Source organism: Bubalus kerabau, chromosome 1 (assembly GCF_029407905.1).
Source record: "Bubalus kerabau isolate K-KA32 ecotype Philippines breed swamp buffalo chromosome 1, PCC_UOA_SB_1v2, whole genome shotgun sequence".
NCBI lineage: Eukaryota > Metazoa > Chordata > Mammalia > Artiodactyla > Bovidae > Bubalus > Bubalus kerabau.
In genome coordinates, this window is record NC_073624.1 from 228550997 (window position 1) to 228569918 (window position 18922).

The following is an 18922-nucleotide window of genomic DNA, read 5'->3' on the forward strand; positions in this document are numbered from 1 at the left end:
ATTTGGAAAAGAATAAATATATGTATATGTATAACTGAATCACTTTGTTATGCATCTGAAACTTAACACAACATTGTAAATCAACTAAAATCCAATAATTTTTTTAAAATTTTAGTTCTGCTCATCCGAGAAAAATAAAGCTTATGTTCACCCCAATAAATTCCCTACCTTATTCATCTTGTTCAAGAAAGGCATTTACAAGTAGAAAACTGACAATTCAGAAGTGTATTTTGATACAGAGGAAGAGTTAAAAAATATCACAAGGAAGCTAAGAGGCTAATGCAAAATGTGTGGCTATGAAAATAACTGACCCAGTTCAAACAAGTCAAGGGCACAGAGAAACAATAAGAAGAGAAGGAAACTGCTCTGCATTAAGAGTTGTAAAGGACAAGTGTCAAGTAGACCTGCTTTGGATTTTTACTCAAACTCTAAACAAGTTTGAGGTAATAGGGCAATTTGATTACAAAAAGCCATTATTTCAGATGATATGAAAGAATTACTCAATGTAAAATTGTTAAATGTGTGAATCTCAGTAAGATTATTTGAGAAAATAATTCTCTGTATGAGAGATGCCAGTTGAAGTTGTAGGGAAGAAATGACAAAGCCTGGAACACTTTATAATGTTTTAGAATTTTTCTAAAAAATGGAATAGGTAAACAAAAGTGCCGATCTTGATAATTACTGAATCTATATGATAGGTATATATGAGCTCATTATGTTATTTTCTATATTTTTGTGTCTGTTTGAACCTTTTGTAATAAAACATATTAGTGTAAAAAAAATTATTATAAAGATGTTACTTTTACCAAATTTATGTGATTAATAAAAATTCCAGTAAGATTATGTCTTTGTGGACTAGATACAGTGTGTCTAAAATATATCTGTGATGATACTCCCAAGAATATCCAAGAACACAGTTTAAAAAAATGGATGGACTTCTTTCTTCCTTCCTTCTGTACATATTACTGTATATTTATTAATTGATTTAAAAAACAAAACCCTGCAATATACTGCAGTTACAAGGTAAAAATTGGGTAAAGATAGAATTTTTCCATCCCAGAGCATGCAAACTAATTACTTGGGGAGGGTGGTGTGGGGGACGGATAGTATTGTGGAGAGATTAAGAATACTGACTGTGGAAAGAGGGAGTTAGAAGCAAAGATACTGCCAAGAAAGGCACAGGGTGTCACACAAGATGTTCATGGTACTGGTCTCAGTAAATTAAAGGGGAAATTCATTCTCTAAAATGAAAGAAAACTTAAAAGCAGTGGAATATGGACTTTGGAGTCAAAGGTACCTGTGCTTGAATCCCATCTCTGTCCATTCGTGACTTTGTTAGTAGTTAGTTTCAGCACATGAATTTAGTCCTTTCAGCCTCAGTTTCCTTTTCCCTTATAAGTTGCAGAACTATGTAAACCTCATGTGATTATTGTGAGGAATAAATATGATGGGAAATGTAAAACACATAGCCAGGTACTGGCAAAAAGAAAGGAATGGATGAATGTGTAAGTCCCTAGCTAAGCTGATGTGGAGAGAAGGATAAATACAGAAATGTAGATGATAAATTACCAGAATTATAAGGCAGGGGCTGGGGTTGGGGGTAGGGGGAAGTGGAGCTAGTTCATCCTGCGTTTTCCCTATTCTGTAAAGAAGAGGTGAAATTTACTATTCAAAGTAATGTGGAGGTGTGTTTTGCTGAAAAAAAATTAGATAACAAAAGGAAATCGTATGGATATGGGTGGCATAGGTAGCAATCTGACATTAAGTAAGAGGCCTCTTTAGGAGTTTAGAGGGCCTAGATGAGCAGTAATGATAGCAGGATTGTAGAGTTCATTGTATGGAATTTTTTCTACTTGCTCCACAGCCAAGGTCTGGGACAGGAAAACAGGATGCTGAATTTATCCCAGCTTGGAAAAAGGAGGGAAATATCAAGAGTAGGATGTCAAGAAAATATGGTCATGCCAAGGGGCTAATATAAATGTCAGTTTATGGGACTCAGGCTGAGAAGGGAAGACAAACAGCAGAAGGTACACTGACTACTCTAGGAGAGCTTAAAGTGTGCGAGAGAGAAATTTTCCACATAATGGCAAATTTTCACGCTTGCCAACATTAAGGTGGAGTGGAGGGAAACAAATGAAAACATCAGAAGACTAAGGTTTTGCAGAGATTATTAATTGTGATGCTGGACCTTCCCTGGCTGATGTCAGAAATCTTGTCCTAGAAAGAACAAAACAGATAAACCTTCTGAGAAGCAGGATGGGCTAAGCGACCTCTAGAGGCAGACATCAGGAAAAAGAACCAGCCTTGTATCTAGTAAAATGTAAACCAGATTGTCTGGAATGAGGTAGGTAATTAATCTGCTTTGCAAATGCCATCTTGTCCTCATGATCCACAATCAAAAACCACAAGTACAGAACATCCTTGTGTGTCCCTGCCTGCTGGAGCATGAAACATCAGAGGAGGTGGTTCTTGCCAAACAATTGGTTGCTCAACTGAGCAGGGAGCCAGCCTCTTCTGCTCAACATGCCCCTGGCCATAGACTCAGTAACTTTGCTCAAGGCTAGCTGTAACCTCAGGGTAACTACAGTAGACTTTTGCAGCAAGCCCATTCAGGTAAACAGCTCTTCAGATTCTTAATCTAAGTCAGTGATGGTATCTCTCTCTCTTCTCTGTCATTGTTTGTTTTCCTCCAGCACCTGCTTTTGTTTCCTCTGTAAGGCTAATATAGATCTCCCTTACTTCCCTACATGCCCACCAACTGCAATTTGGAGAAGAGACAGAATGAATAGAATAGGGCATAAGGAAGTTGAGTGTAAATAAGTTGGAAATTATCTTCTCTCTGGGCTAAATATGTCCATTCTTACAAAAGAAACTCCATTTATATTGATACTAGTATCAGTTGATATTCTCAATATCCTATGATGTTCACACTTTTTCTGAGGCTCACACTTCTAAAAACTGTTGAAGCTAGAATTTGAACTTGGATTTCACTGATAGACAGATGTCATCAAAATCATGTGTACCTATATATGAATCAAAAAAAATGATAATATCAACTATCTTAATTCATCTATCAGGAAAGGTATACTCAATTTTTATGATCCCCAGACCAACAATTCCATTTTCAATCTATTCTTTGTATTTGAGCACATGTAAATGGCCTGGATGAAGAAACTTAGCTAGGAAACGGAGCATTTCAGTGCGGGAGAAACTGGAGGGAATCAAACAATGTGCATTATAAAGTGACATAGTCCTGATTGTACAAGATAATCCTCAGATCATACCTCTTTTCTCAGAATTCTTAAAGTATCCATATTCATTAACCTTACTTTATGTTGTAGGATAAATCCGTTTATATGTAACATGCCTGGGGTCAGTCCTGGTGATAGCCTTGAGGCTAATTTCTCTTCCGAGTCAAAACAGATTATAATAACACAATGCTTGCTGGCTGGGGGGGGAAAGTTATTTTAATGGTTTTCTTTCCCTCTTCAGGGCAGAAGAGCCTTCTTAGGTCTGAATCTCTAGAGACTAGGCCAGTTTGATACCACCACGACCAAGTTCAATTCAGAGTAGTGGGTTATCTTAGGTTTGGAAAGACAGCTGTGCAAGAAATGATGAATAAACTATCTTGAGCATTTCCACAGGCCTCTCCAAGGAGGGCATTAGATGAGATCAAATGACTGCCTTTCCCTGTATGACCATATTTTTCCTGGAATCCTCTACTTTGGCACATATTGTTTTTTCAGGTAAGCAAACTTAGAAGAGAAACACCTGTTTTTTTCTTTTCATTGTAATAAAGAAAAAGAGTCATTTGTGACTGGATAGGAAAAGTTTTGCTGAAACATAGGCCTTTAGGCTTGATAATACAAATTGGGTATCAATTGGGTATCACTATTGGAAAGGGGGGCTTCCCTGGTGGCTCAGACAGTAAAGACTCCACCTGCAATATGGGAGACCTGGGTTCGATTCCTAGGTTGGAAAGATCCCCTGGAGAAGGGCATGGCAACCCATTTCAGTATTCTTGCTTGGAGAATCCTTATGGACAGAGGAGCCTGGCAGGCTAAAGTCCATGGGGCCACACAGAATCAGACATGATTGAGTGACTCAGCACAGCACTATGGAAAGGGAGAGCTTCCCTGGTGGCTCAGCAGTAAAAGAATCTGCTGCCAATGCAGGAGATGCAGGAGACACAGGTTCAATCCCTGTGTTGGGAAGATCCTCTAAAGGAGGAAATGGCAATTCCAGTATTCTTACCTGGATGATCCCATGAACAGAGGAGACTGACAGGCTACAGTCCATGGTGGTCACAAAGAGTCAGACATGACTGAGTGACTGAGCACACACACACACATTAGAAAAGGAGTTACTATGGAAAATCTTCCATTATTTTGAAATCAAATAAATAACACATTTCTATATAACCCATGGGTCAAGAAAAATCAAAATGTAATTTAAAATTATTTTGAACATGACAAAAATGAAACAAAATGAACAAAAGTTTAGATTCAAAGAGTGTCATTACCTTCAAACCCTTCAGCTTCTACTGAAATTCCATCCTTATCCTTTATGTAACCAATCTTATTAGTCTCTAGTTTATTTTTTCTGTGTTTCTTTTTGCTCAAATAAACATACATATGTATGTTTTGTCATTCTTCCTACTTTCTTAAATAAAAGATGATATAGTATAGGTACCTACTTGCATCCTGCTTTTCCCAGTTTAAGAATGTCTTGAAAACCAGTGCATATCAGTTTACAGGGATTTCCTCATTCTTTCATGCAACTGCATAAAACTTTATTGGATGAATATACCAAGGTTTATTCAGTCAGTCTTTAGGTGTACGGGCATTAGTTTGTGTCTGATATTTTGCAATAAAAACAATGCTGCAATAATCTTATGCATATATATTTTTCTATTGTTGGAAGGTTATCTTCAGGGTAAATTCCCTGAATCGTGATCAGATATGAATGCAAAGTAGTTTTGTTCAACATTGCCAAATTTCACTTCATAAAAGTTGTGCCAATCTTCATTCCCACCAGTAATAGATGGTATTTCAATGTAATTTTATAGCATTTTTCTTATCATACTGCATTTGAATATCTTTTACAAATTTAAGTGTCATTTTCCTATCTTCAGGGTTTGTGTGTATATACGAACCCTTTATGATAGGTGTTGCAAATATTTTTTCCAGTTTATCAGAATTTTTTAGTTTATATGTTGTTATGAAAAAATTATTTTACAACATATAAACTAAAAAATTCTGATAAACTGGAAAAAATATTTGCAACACCTATCATAAAGGGTTCGTATATACACACAAACCCTGAAGATAGGGAAATTATATGTTGTCATGAAAAAATTATTTTTATTTGAATGTCATAAAGTGTATCAGTTCTTTCTGTTATTGGACAGAGATCAATGAACCATTACCAGAAAGTCTTTCCTATGTTAAGATTAAAGAGCAATTCAGTTGTGTTATATTTTGATCTTTGAATAGTTTTATTTTTTATGTTCAGATCATATAACCCCCAATAGTTTTTACTCTTTCTTCAATGACATAGCACATTTATAAATGAAGTCAGGACTGTGAAAAAGAAGTAGAGAATAAATAAATGGATGAAGTAATTAACAAAGGCAGACCACCTACAAATTTTATTGCCATAAATTATTTTGTACACTTTGTGCAAATAAGTAATTACATTACATTTCTTTATTCTATCAGTAACTTCAGTGAGTGAAATCAAATTCCATGGAGAACTATTAACCTATTGTGTCTGTTCTTTATTTGCAGAATTCTTCAAACCACATGATTACTCTGAATGGCCTACGGTAAATTTAAATTTCTATCAGTTTTGAATTTTGATTTTAATCTGATCACTCTCTTGGAGGGATCTCAAACTTCATAGTGGTAAAGTAGAATGGAAGTTTTCTGTGTGACTTTGGGCATGTATCTTAACCTCATCAGGCTTAAATTTACCCCCATGTAGCATAAGCATTATAATAATAAAATGCATCTCTGAATATTAAATGAAATAATCCCTGTCACTTAACCAAGGCCAAAAAGTTTAACAGTGGTACAATAGCTCAGTGGGTCAAGAATCTACTTGCAATGCAGGAGACAAAGGAGATGCGGTTTGATCCTTGAATTGGGAAGATCCCCTGGAGAATGAAATGGTAACCCTCTCCAATATTCTTGTCTGGGAAATCCCATGGACAGAAGAATCTGGCTGGCTACAGTACAAAGGGTCGCAAAGAATTGGATACAACTAAGAAGCTAAGCACACGTTCAGAATTTAATCCCAGTCTCAATACAGAACCCTCACTCTTAAGAACTACATTTAAACCCCTGTATTCTAGGAGCTCACATACCTATCTCTACTCACAAACTTCTGAGTTATTGGCATGGGGACTTCAAGTTTAAAGGAAAACTTTTCATTTGGGGTTTAAACTGAGTTATTACACTGTTTATGGCTTCAACAGATGATGGATGGGTGAGGACTTTGTAGTCAGAAAAGAAACTTGCCTAACGAAAGCCCTAAGGAGACGAAATCTTGAAAAAGATCCATTAACTAGTAACATCTGATATTACTTTTATGTGGGGCAGAAGTGACAGGCCAGAAATAGATGAGGTAAAACCGATCAGTTGTTATTCATATGATATTTTATGATGTTTGCAGCCCCCGTGTAAAATATATTACCCACTGGATCCTCTTTATGATGCAGACTGTCCTGAAGTGACAGCATATGTTTGTGGGACAAATGGCCTCACTTACAAGAATGAGTGTTTCCTTTGTGTTGATCAGTGGTAAGTTCAAAATAAGATACCATTATTTTTTCTCTATATTTCTTCACAGAAATTTCCAATAATTTTAGCAAGGAACTGGATTTGCTGATTCATGGATTTTTTCTTTTTTAATAGCCTCCATTGGTTCACAAAAGACTGGAAGACTTGAGATAGACTATACATATAGTAAAAAGAAAAGTCTTTTTAAAAAAATGTAGTTAGCATTCAAAGTTGACTCATTTAAAAACAAAAGATAAAAAGCTTACACAATATTTTGGCAGAATTGTACAGAGATCATATTAGTAGATAGTCTACAGATCATACAAGCATAAATAGAAATTCACTTTTAAAAAATCAAATTTTCTTTAACAACTTATAGTGACATACCTATGAATAGCACCCATACCTTAGCTTGGAAGAAATAAATACAGGTACTGATACAGACATAGATACAGACATAGACAAAAACACAGGTGTAGATATACACATGAGTAACAAAGTGGTTATGTGGTCTTACATGGATAAAAATTGACAGTCAACTTTTAATACTTTTTTTGCCTTTCAAATAAATTCAATGGGAAATTTAGATTAAAAATAATATTCCTTGTAATATTTTTTAGCTCTATTTGAAATTGTTTTTACAAATCAGTCTTGTTGTGTCTTGTAAGTAACTCTTTCATGACCTATGAGATCCTCTCTGTTGGGAGTTTCCAAGAGTACTCTCAAGTTTGATGGTTCCCTAGTAGGACTCATAGAAGTCAGAAAAGCCGTTATTTGCATGGTAACAGTTTATTACAATGAAAGGATATGGAATAAAATCAGCAAAGACAGAAAACTCATTGGGTAGAGTCTGGGAGATCAAGCACCATCTTCTAGTTGTCCTCTACCAGGGGAGTCACAAAGGTAGTGCTTAAATTCTCCCAGCTATGATGTGTCATAACTTGTACAAAGTAATGCCAACCTAGAAAACCCACAAACGCTTTGGTGTCTAGGCTTTTTAATGGGGACAGGCAGCACCTACCTGACTGACAACTACCAGTCTCCAGCCCCCTCCCCTCAGGAGTTAAACAAATACAGAGTGACTTAGCACCACAGGTAAACAAAAACATTCACCTGAGGGTAAACTATCTGGCATGGCCTATGGCCCTGGGTTACAAAGTTATTCTTAGGCAGAATATCCCAAGGGTTTATAGGACTTCCTGGTGGCTCAGACAGCAAAGCATCTGCCTATAGCGTGGGAGACCTGGGTTCAATCCCTGGGTTGGGAAGATCCTCTGGAGAAGGAAATGGCAACCCACTCCAGTATTCTTGCCTAGAAAATCCCATGGACAGAAAAGCCTGGTGGGCTACAGTCCGTGGGGGTCACAAAGAGTCGGACATGACTGAGTGACTTCACTTTCCTTTGAATTGATTTGAGCATCTTGAGTCTGCTGAGCTAACTTCTTTATCCCTATCTTTCTTTGAGAAGAAACTTCATGGATTTCTGGCATCATGTTACCATGCCAAGAGAATTATTTCTGAGCACTGAAGGAAACAAAGTGTAGAAATTAGTCCAGTAACAGTAATACTGGCTCATCTTCACAGCAAGTAGTAGCCTCAGAGGATGACTTTAAAGGAAAGAATTGGAAACTGAAAAATGTGAATTAAACAAGTATCTACCATTGATTTCTAAGAAAGAAGAATGAGAGTTCATGAATATTATCGGACTATGTAGAAGATTAAATTACATAATGTGGTGGTTGTCACTTTCTCAGGCAGGGCTAATTAGGCAAGAAACTTGGAAATGTCTTCTTAGTTCTTACACGTAAGCTTTTTTCATACTGTCTGGTATTTGGGTGCACATCACTACAATGACCAGCACAAATAAGAAGGACCTACCCAGAATGGCCTGGGCTTTTGGAAATTAGAATAGGTTGACGCAGAATTACATTGTGGGCTTGATTCTCCAGTATGCTACAACCTAATGACTTCTCAAAGATGGTTCTGAGATTTTATTCAGCCTCAACTAGGAGACTTGAGAAAGTTTTAGAAGTTCTAAGATCATGCCTCTGATCTATTTTGGCTCTTTCTCTCTCCTTTCTTTCCTCCCTTCTTTCATTCTTTCCTTCCCCCTCTCTTTTTCATTTTTCTTTCTTTTCCATTTTATAAGTGTGCCAGAGAATATTGATGCCAATGGCAGGGATGGTACAGGAGACTGTGTATTTGTTTTAATTCTCACTGTGACTTGCATGTATAAACTTGGCCTTTATGCCATTTCTGTATTCAGGGCAAAAAGAACAGTCCTGATGTTCTTTGAGTGAGGGAGGCAGTCAAAACACTAAGGCTGTCTTTGCCCTTAGCTAGTGTTTTGAAGAAAAATTCTGATAAATTGGAATCATAATCCTGAGAGATATCCACCATTTATGAACAATGTAAATCCCTCAGAAAAAGAAAAGAAAAAAGAAAACTGGAGAATACAAGCCTACTCAGTGTAGGGCCCTAATAATACTACCAAGAAAACACAATTGTATGAAACATATCCACAACTGTTCATAAATTTGTGATCTTATATGCCAAGAAGAAAATATTGCATAAGAAAATTCATGGCAATAGAAAACAGTATTGCTTCTGTTTAACCAGAACAGTATATCACTAAATTTTTATGGTTGACAGTATTTTTAAAAATCAGATTTTACCTAAAAATACAGATTTCTAATTTATTTTAAAAAATACAAAGAGAAGCTAGGACTTCACTTGCAAGAAAAGCAACAGTTATCTAGTAGCTACTCTTCATCCAAATGGAGTCCAGGCATCTCAGAAAGCCACAGTCCCACCTCTCTCTATTGTGGGAAGGTGGCCCAATTCACTTGCTTATATTGCCAGCTTGGCTCCTACAAACAATTGTTTGCAACCCCTGAACCAAGAGAGAAAATCAAATATATATCAAATGTAAGCCTAATATGGAGATTAGGATGGAGAGTCATTTGATGGAAGAGGCAGATACAGGATAGAATTTCTTTTTTTTTTTCCACAATTTTTCTCCCCTCCTTTCTTTCTCTGCTCCCTCCAACTCCACATATGTGTGTGTGTGTGTGTTTTCAGATTCTTTTCTATTATGTGAAAGTGAAAGCCACTCAGTCATGTCCAGCTCTATGCGACCCCATGGACTATACAGTCCATGGAATTCTCTAGGCCAGATACTGTGTATAGTTACCAGTGCTAAACAGTAGGTCCTTGTTTATCCATTTTCTGTATCAGTTCAATTCAGTCGCTCAGTTGTGTCTGACTCTTTGTGATCTCATGGACTGCAGCACACCTGGCTTCCCTGTCCATCACCAAGTCTCGGAGCTTGCTCAAACTCGTGTCCATTGAGTCAGTGATGCCATCCAACCATCTCATCCTCTGCCATACCCTTCTCCTCCTGCCTTCTATCTTTCCCAGCATCAGGGTCTTTTCTAGTGAGTCAGTTCTCCACATCAGCCCAAAGTACTGGAGTTTCAGCTTCAACACCAGTTCTTCCAATTAATATTCAGGACTGATTTCCTTTAGGATGGACTGGTTGGATCTCCTTGCAGTCCAAGGGACTCTCAAGAGTCTTCTTCAACACCACAGTTCAAAAGCATCAATTCTTCACTGCTCAGCTTTCTGTATAGTTCAACTCACATCCATACATGACTACTGGAAAAACCATAGCTTTGACTAGACAAACCACTGTTGGAAAAATAATGTCTCTGCTTTTCAATATGCTGTCTAGATTGGTCATAGCTCTTCTTCCAAGGAGCAAGTATCTTTTAATTTCATGGCTGTAGTCATCATCTGCAGTGATTTTGGAGATCAAGAAAATAGTCTGTCACTGTTTTTATTGTTTCCCCATCTATTTGCCACGGAGTGATGGAACCGGATGCCATGATCTTAGTTTTTTGGATGTTGAGTTTTAAGCCAGCTTTTTCACTCTCCTCTTTCACTTTCATCAAGAGGCTCTTTAGTCCCTCTTCACTTTCTGCCATAAGGATGGTGTCATCTGCATACCTGAGGTTATTGTATTTCTCCCGGTAATCTTGATTTCAGCTTGTGCTTCATCCAGCCCAGCATTTCGCATGAGGTAATCAGCATATAAGTTAAATAAGTAGGGTGACCATATACAGCCTTGATGTACTCCTTTCCCAATTTGGAACCAATCCAAAATTAATAATAACTATTATTATTATACAATTATATACTATAATAAATATTATTAAAAGTATTATAAAATAATAATAATATATATATATATTAGTATGTATATGTTAATCCTAAACTCCTATTCCCCAAACCTCCTATCCATTTTGGTAACCCTAAGCCTCTTCTATGTCTATGAATCTATTTCTGTTTTGTAAATAAATTTATTTGTATTATTTTTAAGATTCCACATATCAGTTCAGTCGCTCAGTCACATCCAACCCATGAACCGCAGCACACCAGGCCTCCCTGTCCATCACCAACTCCCGGAGTTCACCCAAACCCATATCCATCGAGTCGATGATGCCATCCAACCATCTCATCTTCTGTCATCCCCTTCTCCTCCTGCCCTCAATCTTTTCCAGCATCAGGGTCTTTTCAAGTGAGTCAGCTCTTCACATGAGGTGGCTAAAGTATTGGAGTTTCAGCTTCAACATCACTCCTTCCAATGAAAACCCAGTCTGATCTTTAGGATGGACTGGATGGATCTCCTTGCAGTCCAAGGGACTCTTAAGAGTCTTCTCCAACACCACAGTTCAAAAGCATCAATTCTTCTTCTATGAGTCTATTTCTGTTTTGTAAATAAGTTTATTTGTATCATTTTTAAGATTCCACATATAAGTGATATCATATGATATTTGTCTTTTTCCGACTTACTTAATATGATCATCTCCAGGTCCATCCATGTTGCTACAAATGGCATTATTTCATTCTTTGCTATGGTTGAGTAATAGTCCCGTTGTGTGTGTGTGTGTGTGTGTGTACATATACACATGACATCTTCTTTATCCACTTATCTGTTGATAGACATTTAGGTTACCTCCATGTCCTGGCTACTGTAAATAGTGCTGCAGTGAAACTTGGGGTATTTGGGTCTCTTCAAATTAGAGTTATATCCAGATATATGTCCAGGAGTAGGAATGTAGGATCATATGGTAACTCTATTTTTAGTTTTTTAAGGAACCTCTATATTAGTCTCCATAGAGGTTCTACCAATTTACTTTCCTACCAATGGTGTAGAATGGTTTCTTTTTATCCACAGCCTCTCTAGCATTTATTATTTGTAGATTTTTAATGATGGCCATTCTATCTGATGCAAGGTGATAACTCGTAGTTTTGATTTGTATTTCTATTTTAACTAGCAATGTTGAATATTTTTTCTTATGTATATAGACTATCTGCATGTCTTCTTTGGAGAAATATCTATTTAGATCTTCTGCCCAGATTGGGTTGCTTGTTTGTTTTTATATTAAGCTGATGAGCTGTTTGTATATTTTGGAAATTAATCCCTTGTTGGTCTCAATGTTTGCAAATATTTTCTCCCAGCCTTTAGGTTGCCTTTTTGTTTTCATTATGGTTTCCTTTGCTGTGTAAAACCTTTTAAGTTTAATTAGGTCCCATTTGTTTGTTTTTGTTTTTCTTTCCATTACAAGACAGATCCAAAAACATACTGGTACGATTTATGTCACTGACTGTCCTGCCTATATTTTGCTCTAGAAGCTTTGTAGTTTTATGGTATCTGGGCTTACATTTAGGTCTTTAATCCATTTTTGAATATAGTATTAGAGAATGTTCTAATTTCATTCTTTTACATGTAGCTGTCCAGTTTTTCCAGCACCATTTATTGAAGAGGCTATCTTTGCCCCACTTATATTCTTGCCTCCTTTGTCAAAAATAAGGTACCTATGTGTGCATGGGTTTATTTCTTGTTTATATCTTGTTCCATTGGTCTATATTTCTGTTTTTGTGCCAGGACCATACTGTCTTGATGACTGTAGCTTTGCAGTATAATTTGAAGTCAGGAAGGTTGATTCTTCCAGCTCCATTCATCTTTTTCAAGACTGCTTTGGCTATTCAGGGTATTTTGTGTTTCCATATGAATTGTGAAATTTTTTGTTCTAGTTCTGTGAAAAATGCCTATGGTAATTTGATAGGGATTGCATTGAATCTGTAGATGGCAATTGATAGTACAGTCATTTTCACAGTATTGATTCTTCTTACCCAGGAACATGGAATATCTCTCCATCTGTTTATGTCATCTTTGATTTCTTTCATTATTATCTTATAATTTTCTGTGTACAGTTCTTTTGTCTCCTGAGGTAAGTTTATTCCTAGATATTTTATTCTTTTGGTTGCAATGGTGAATGGGGTTGATTCCTTAATTTCTCTTTCTGCTTTTTCATTGTTATTATATAGAAATGCAAGTGATTTCTGTGTATTGATTTTGTATCCTGCAACTTTGCTAAATTCACTGATGAGCTCTAGTAATTTTCTGATACTATCTTTAGGGTTTTCTATGCACAGTATCATGTTATCTGCAAACAGTGAGAGTTTTACTTATTTTCCAATCTGGATTCCATTTATTTCTTTTTATTCTCTGATTGCTGTAGCTAGGACTTCCAGAACTACATTGAATAACAGTGGTGAAAGTGGACACCCTTGTCTTGTTCCTGATCTTAGGGGGAATGCTTTCAGTTTTTCACCATTGAGAATAATGTTTGCTGTAGGCTTATCTTATATGGCCTTTACTATGTTGAGGTAGGTTCCTTCTATGCCCATTTTTTGAAGAGTTTCAATCGTAAATGGGTGCTGAATTTTGTCAAAGGCTTTTTCTGCATCTATTAAGATGATCATATGGTATTTATCTTTCAATTTGTTAATATGGTGTATCTCATTGATTGATTTGCATATATTGAAGAATCCTTGCATCCATGGAATAAACCCAACTTGATCATGATGTATGAGCTTTTTGACATGTTGCTGAATTCCGTTTGCTAAAATTTTGTCGAAGATTTTTGTATCTATGTTCATCAGTGATATTGGCCTGTACTTTTCTTTTTTGTATGTTGTTTTTGTCTATTTTTGGTATGAGGGTGATGAGTTTGGAAGTGTTCCTTCCTCTGCAATTTTTTGAAAGAGTTTTAGAAGGATAGGCAAGAGCTCTGCATTGTCTGTTGTAACCTCTCCTTTTTAATTTCTAATTTTGTTGATTTGATTCTTCTCTCTCTTTTTTTGGATGAGTCTGGCTAAAGGTTTGTCAATTTTATCTTCTCAAAGAACCAGCTTTTAGTTTTATTAATCTTTACTAGTTTCTTTCTTTTTCATTTATTTCTGCTCTGATTTTTATGAATTCTTCCCTCCTACTAATTTTTTGGGTTTTTGTTGTTGTTGTTCTTTTTCTAGTTGTTTTAGGTGTAAAGTTAGGTCGTCTATTTGATGTTTTTCTTGTTTCTTGAGGTAGGATTGTATTGCTATAAACTTCCCTCTGGGACTGCTTTTGCTGCATCCCATAGGTTTCGAGTTGTCATGTTTTCATTGTCATTTGTTTCTAGAAATTTTTTTTATTTCCCTTTTGATTTCTTCAGTAATCTGTTAGTTATTCAGAAACATATTGTTTAATCTCCATGTGTTTGTGTTTCTTAGAGTTTTTTTTTTTTTCTTGTAATTGATATCTAGTCTCAGCATTGTGGTCAGAGAAGATGCTTGATACGATTTCAATTTTCTTACATTTACTGAAGTTTGATTTGTGACCCAAGATGTGGTCTATCCTGGAGAATGTTCCATGTGAACTTGAGAAGAAGGTGTATTCTTCTGCATTTGGATGGAATGTCTTGAAGATATCAATGAGATCCATCTCATCTAATGTATCATTTAAGACTTGTGCTTCCTTATTAATATTCTGTTTTGATGATCTGTCCATTGGTGTGAGTGGAGTGTTAAAATCTCCTACCATTATCGTGTTATTGTCAATTTCTCCTTTTATGTCTGTTAATGTTTCCCTTATGTATTAAGGTGCTCCTATATTGGGTGCATAGATATTTACAATTGTTATGTTTTCCTCTTGGATTTATTCCTTGATCATTATGTAGTGTCCTTCCTTATCTCTTGTAATCTTTACTTTAAGATCTATTGTGTCTGATATGAGGATTGCTACTCCAGCTTTCTTTTGCTTCCCATTTGCATGGGATATATTTTTCCATCCTCTCACTTTCAGTCTATATGTGTCTTTAGGTCTGTAGTGGGTTTCTTGTAGATAGCATATATATGGGTCTTCTTTTTGTATCCATTCAGCCAGTCTGTGTCTTTTGGTTGGGCATTTAATCCACTTATATTTAGAGTAATTATTGATATATATGTTCCTATTGTCATTTTCTTAATTGTTTGGGGTTATTTTGTAGATCTTTTTCTTCTCTTGTATTTCTTGAATATTTAAGTCCCTTTAACATTTGCTGTAAAGCTGGTTTGGTGGTACCGACTTCTCTTAACTTTAGCTTGTCTGAAAAGCTTTCTATTCCTCCATCAATTTTGAATGAGATCCTTGCCAGGTACAGTAATCTTGGTTGTAGATTTTTCCCTTTCAGTATTTTAAATATATCCTGCCATTCCCTTCTGGCCTGCAGAGTTTCTGCTGAAAGATCAGCTGTTAAACATATGGGGTTTTCCTTGTATGTTACTTGTTGCTTTTCCCTTGCTGCTTTTAATATTCTTTCTTTGTGTTTAGTCATTGTTAGTTTGATTAGTAGGTGTCTTGGTGTGCTTCTCCTTCGGTTTATCCTGTATGGGACTCTCTGCACCTCTTGGACTTGATTGACCATTTCTTTTTCCATGTTGGGGAAATTTTCAACTATAACTTCCTCAAAAATTTTTTCACACCCTTTCTTTTTCTCCCCTTCTTCTGGAACCCCTATAATTCGAATGCTGGTGTGTTTGATATTGTCCCAGAGGTCTCTGAGACTATCCTCAGTTCTTTTCATTCTTTTTACTTTATTCTGCTCTTCAGAAGTTATTTCCACCATCTTATCTTCCAGCTCACTGATTTGTTCTTCTGCTTCAGATATTCTGCTTTTGATTCCTTCTAGAGTATTTTTAATTTCAGCAATTGTGTTGTTTGTCTCTGTATGTTTATTCTTTAATTCTTCTAGGTCTTTGTTAATTAATTCTTGCATTTTCTCCGTTCTGTTTTCAAGGTTTTTGATCATCTTTACTATCATTATTCTGAATTCTTTTTCAGGTAGTTTACCTATTTCCTCTTCGTTTATGTGGACTTCTGTGTTTCTAGTTTGTTCCTTCATTTGTGTAGTATTTCTCTGCCTTTTCTTTTTTTTTTTTTTTAAGTGATTGTGTTTGAGGTCTCCTTTTCCCAGGATTCAAGGTAGAATTCTTTCTTCCTTTTGGTTTCTGCCCTCCTAAGCTTTGTCCAATGGTTTGTGCAAGCTTCATATAGGGTGAGATTTGTGCTGGTTTTTGTTTGTTTGTTTGTTTGTTTTTCCTCTGATGGGCAAGGCTGAGTGAGGTGGTAATCCTGTCTGCTGATGACTGGATTTGGAGAAGGCAATGGCACCCCACTCCAGTACTATTGCCTGGAAAATCCCATGGATGGAGGAGCCTGGTAGGCTGCAGTCCATGGGGTCGCTAAGAGTCAGACACGACTGAGCGACTTCACTTTCACTTTCCACTTTCATGCATTGGAGAGGGAAATGGCAACCCACTCCAGTGTTCTTGCCTGGAGAATCCCATGGACGGAGAAGCCTGGTAGGCTGCAGTCCATGGGGTCTCACAGAGTCGGACACGACTGAAGCGACTTAGCAGCAGATGACTGGATTTGTATTTTTATTTTGTTTGTTGTTTAGATGAGGCATTATGCACAGGGTGCTACTGGTGGTTGGGTGATGCTGGGTCTTTTATTCAAGTCGTTTCCTTTGTGTGAGTTCTCACTATTTGATCCTCCCTAGGGTTAGTTCTCTGGTAGTCTAGGGTCTTGGAATCAGTGGTCTCACTCCAAAGGCTCAGGGCTTGATCTTGAGTTTTGCATGGTTCTATATATTCGTTTCCACTGGTCAGGTACTCCTGTCCACTCTCAGCTTGTGTTCTGCATACACTACTGTGTCTGAAGGTTTATTGCTGATGTATCCATGGGGAGAGATGTACTCCACATCCACCTACTCCTCCATCATCTTCAGAACATTTTTTGAATAATTAAGACATGGGTGGGGAATGTGCCTATTGTGGTGGTCATGAACAGAAATGGAAAAGAGATGGGGTAAAGGGAATTATAGAAGCAGCTTTCCTTCTCAGGACTTGATTTGGAAGAGAAAGGAATGTGAAGCAAAGCCCTCTTTCTTTATGATACTAATCTTTATTTTTTTCTCTTTTCTTTAGGGAATTTGGTCCTCATATTAAATTTGAAAAGTATGGAAAATGTGATTAATGGATAACCGCGTGTTATACTTGCTTATTCTTTTCATGACTTCTGAAAATTATTTCTTTTGAAATTTGAAGATGTATATTAAATAATTAACACAACTATATGCTTCATCCAAATTTGGAACAAAATTGGAAACAAAAGAAAACTAATGGAGAACTGAGTATCACATTTATTACAAATAAACACAATACTGAAAAGGGAAGTATTCAACTCTGGGTACTGATTGTTTCAAGTCACCTTTCATTTTGCTTGGGTCTGTTATCAAATATGCTTATGAACACTCCCCTGAGTCAATTTATCCAAAATTGCTGGTTTATCTGCAAGGTCAGTCCCTGTCCTGCTAATCTCACTTAAAGACATGAACAAAACAGAAAATATTCCCCCTACACTTGAATACAATTGTTTAAGAATTTCTACCTCAAATTCATGAATGAAGCCCACCTTCAGTAGTGTAGAAAAGAAGGTAATATTAATAGAAGGAAAGAAGAAGAGTTAAGAGCTTTGGGGAACAAGCATGTTTTTGACAGAAAGGGAGAGAGTGCTTATCATTTGACCCTCAATTCAAGCATGCCTAATTCTCACTCCATCCCATCATTCATATTACACCGGTCAATAAATTCTCTTTTCTTTTTTTACTTAACCTGGTCTATCTTAGTAAAACTAAGATTTTTACTTAATCTGTCACTTACAGCTGAAAGATCTCAAGTAATACAGAGAGATGAAATCACTATATTGAATCTGGAGAAATGAAAAATGAGGAGCTCTCTCCTTAGGCTTTTGTGCTCTGTTCTTAGTACCTGTTGCTGCCACTAGATGCCAGCCTCACTGTTCTAACTCACTCTGAGGAACTGAGTCAGCTAAGTTCAGAAAAGAGCACACAAGTCTCTTCATCACCGCTTCAGTATATACACAGTCTGTCTCTACTAATAGGCGAGACCTTTATCCTCTTATACCTTTCTCCCTCCTGTCTCCAGTGACCTGGTCAGTAGGGTCCATCTGGGTGGCTCTCTGGAGCTGGGGTGATAAAGTTTCAGCTCTCTTGGGCCCCTCAAAGTGAAGAGGCTCTTAAAATACTGACCTTTTCTTATTAATTTTTATCATCTTTTATAGTTGAAGACTACTGCATTATTTCATCTTTCCATCTCTACCTCACAAAAAATAATAAAAGCAGAATCTTTTCCCCAAAAAGGAGGTGAGAGGTACAACTTGTGCTGCTATAGAATAAAAAAGAGAGAACCAGAAAAATTCTTTAATTTTCCCCCTCTTCAAAAAAAGAGGGAGTCCACAATTATTCTAGTTTAGTAGGGAAATAAACAGGAATAGTTAGAAATCTCTGATTTATAAGTAGCTTCTCTGTAGTATGAAAATGCTGGGCTGACTAGGACATGAACAAACACATGGTACCTAAGCTCATATGAAAAGTAAACTGAGAATGGAAATACCCATCTGAAGCTTTAGATGAGAATACAAGTATTCCAGAAAAGGAAGGGGAATACTTACACCTTGGCCCAGCCTTATAAGCAGAGGTAAGTACTGACAATAACTAGCCCATGTTCAGTGAGGACATGCACCATGCCAAGTACTGTGTTTTATTTAGTCTCAGTGAATCCTCTCCACAGTCCTATGAGCCTGCTACCATTGTCATCCCCATTTTACAAATGAGGTAAACTTAGACAAGGTAAACTATGCAACCTTGTAGTTTACAAAGGAGGGTTGTAATTTAGACTCAATGACCCTG

General features: G+C 36.7%; 1 protein-coding gene across 1 annotated transcript; it reads left to right on the forward strand.

The window, feature by feature from the left end:
* Positions 1-3526: 3526 nt before the first annotated feature.
* Positions 3527-17372, forward strand: SPINK13 (serine peptidase inhibitor Kazal type 13). The gene is made up of 4 exons (XM_055566802.1): positions 3527-3746; positions 5790-5827; positions 6676-6803; positions 17139-17372. The coding sequence occupies exons 1-4, from the start codon at positions 3677-3679 to the stop codon at positions 17185-17187; spliced, it is 285 nt and encodes a 94-aa protein (XP_055422777.1). The 5' UTR covers positions 3527-3676; the 3' UTR covers positions 17188-17372.
* The last annotated feature ends 1550 nt before the right edge of the window (positions 17373-18922 follow it).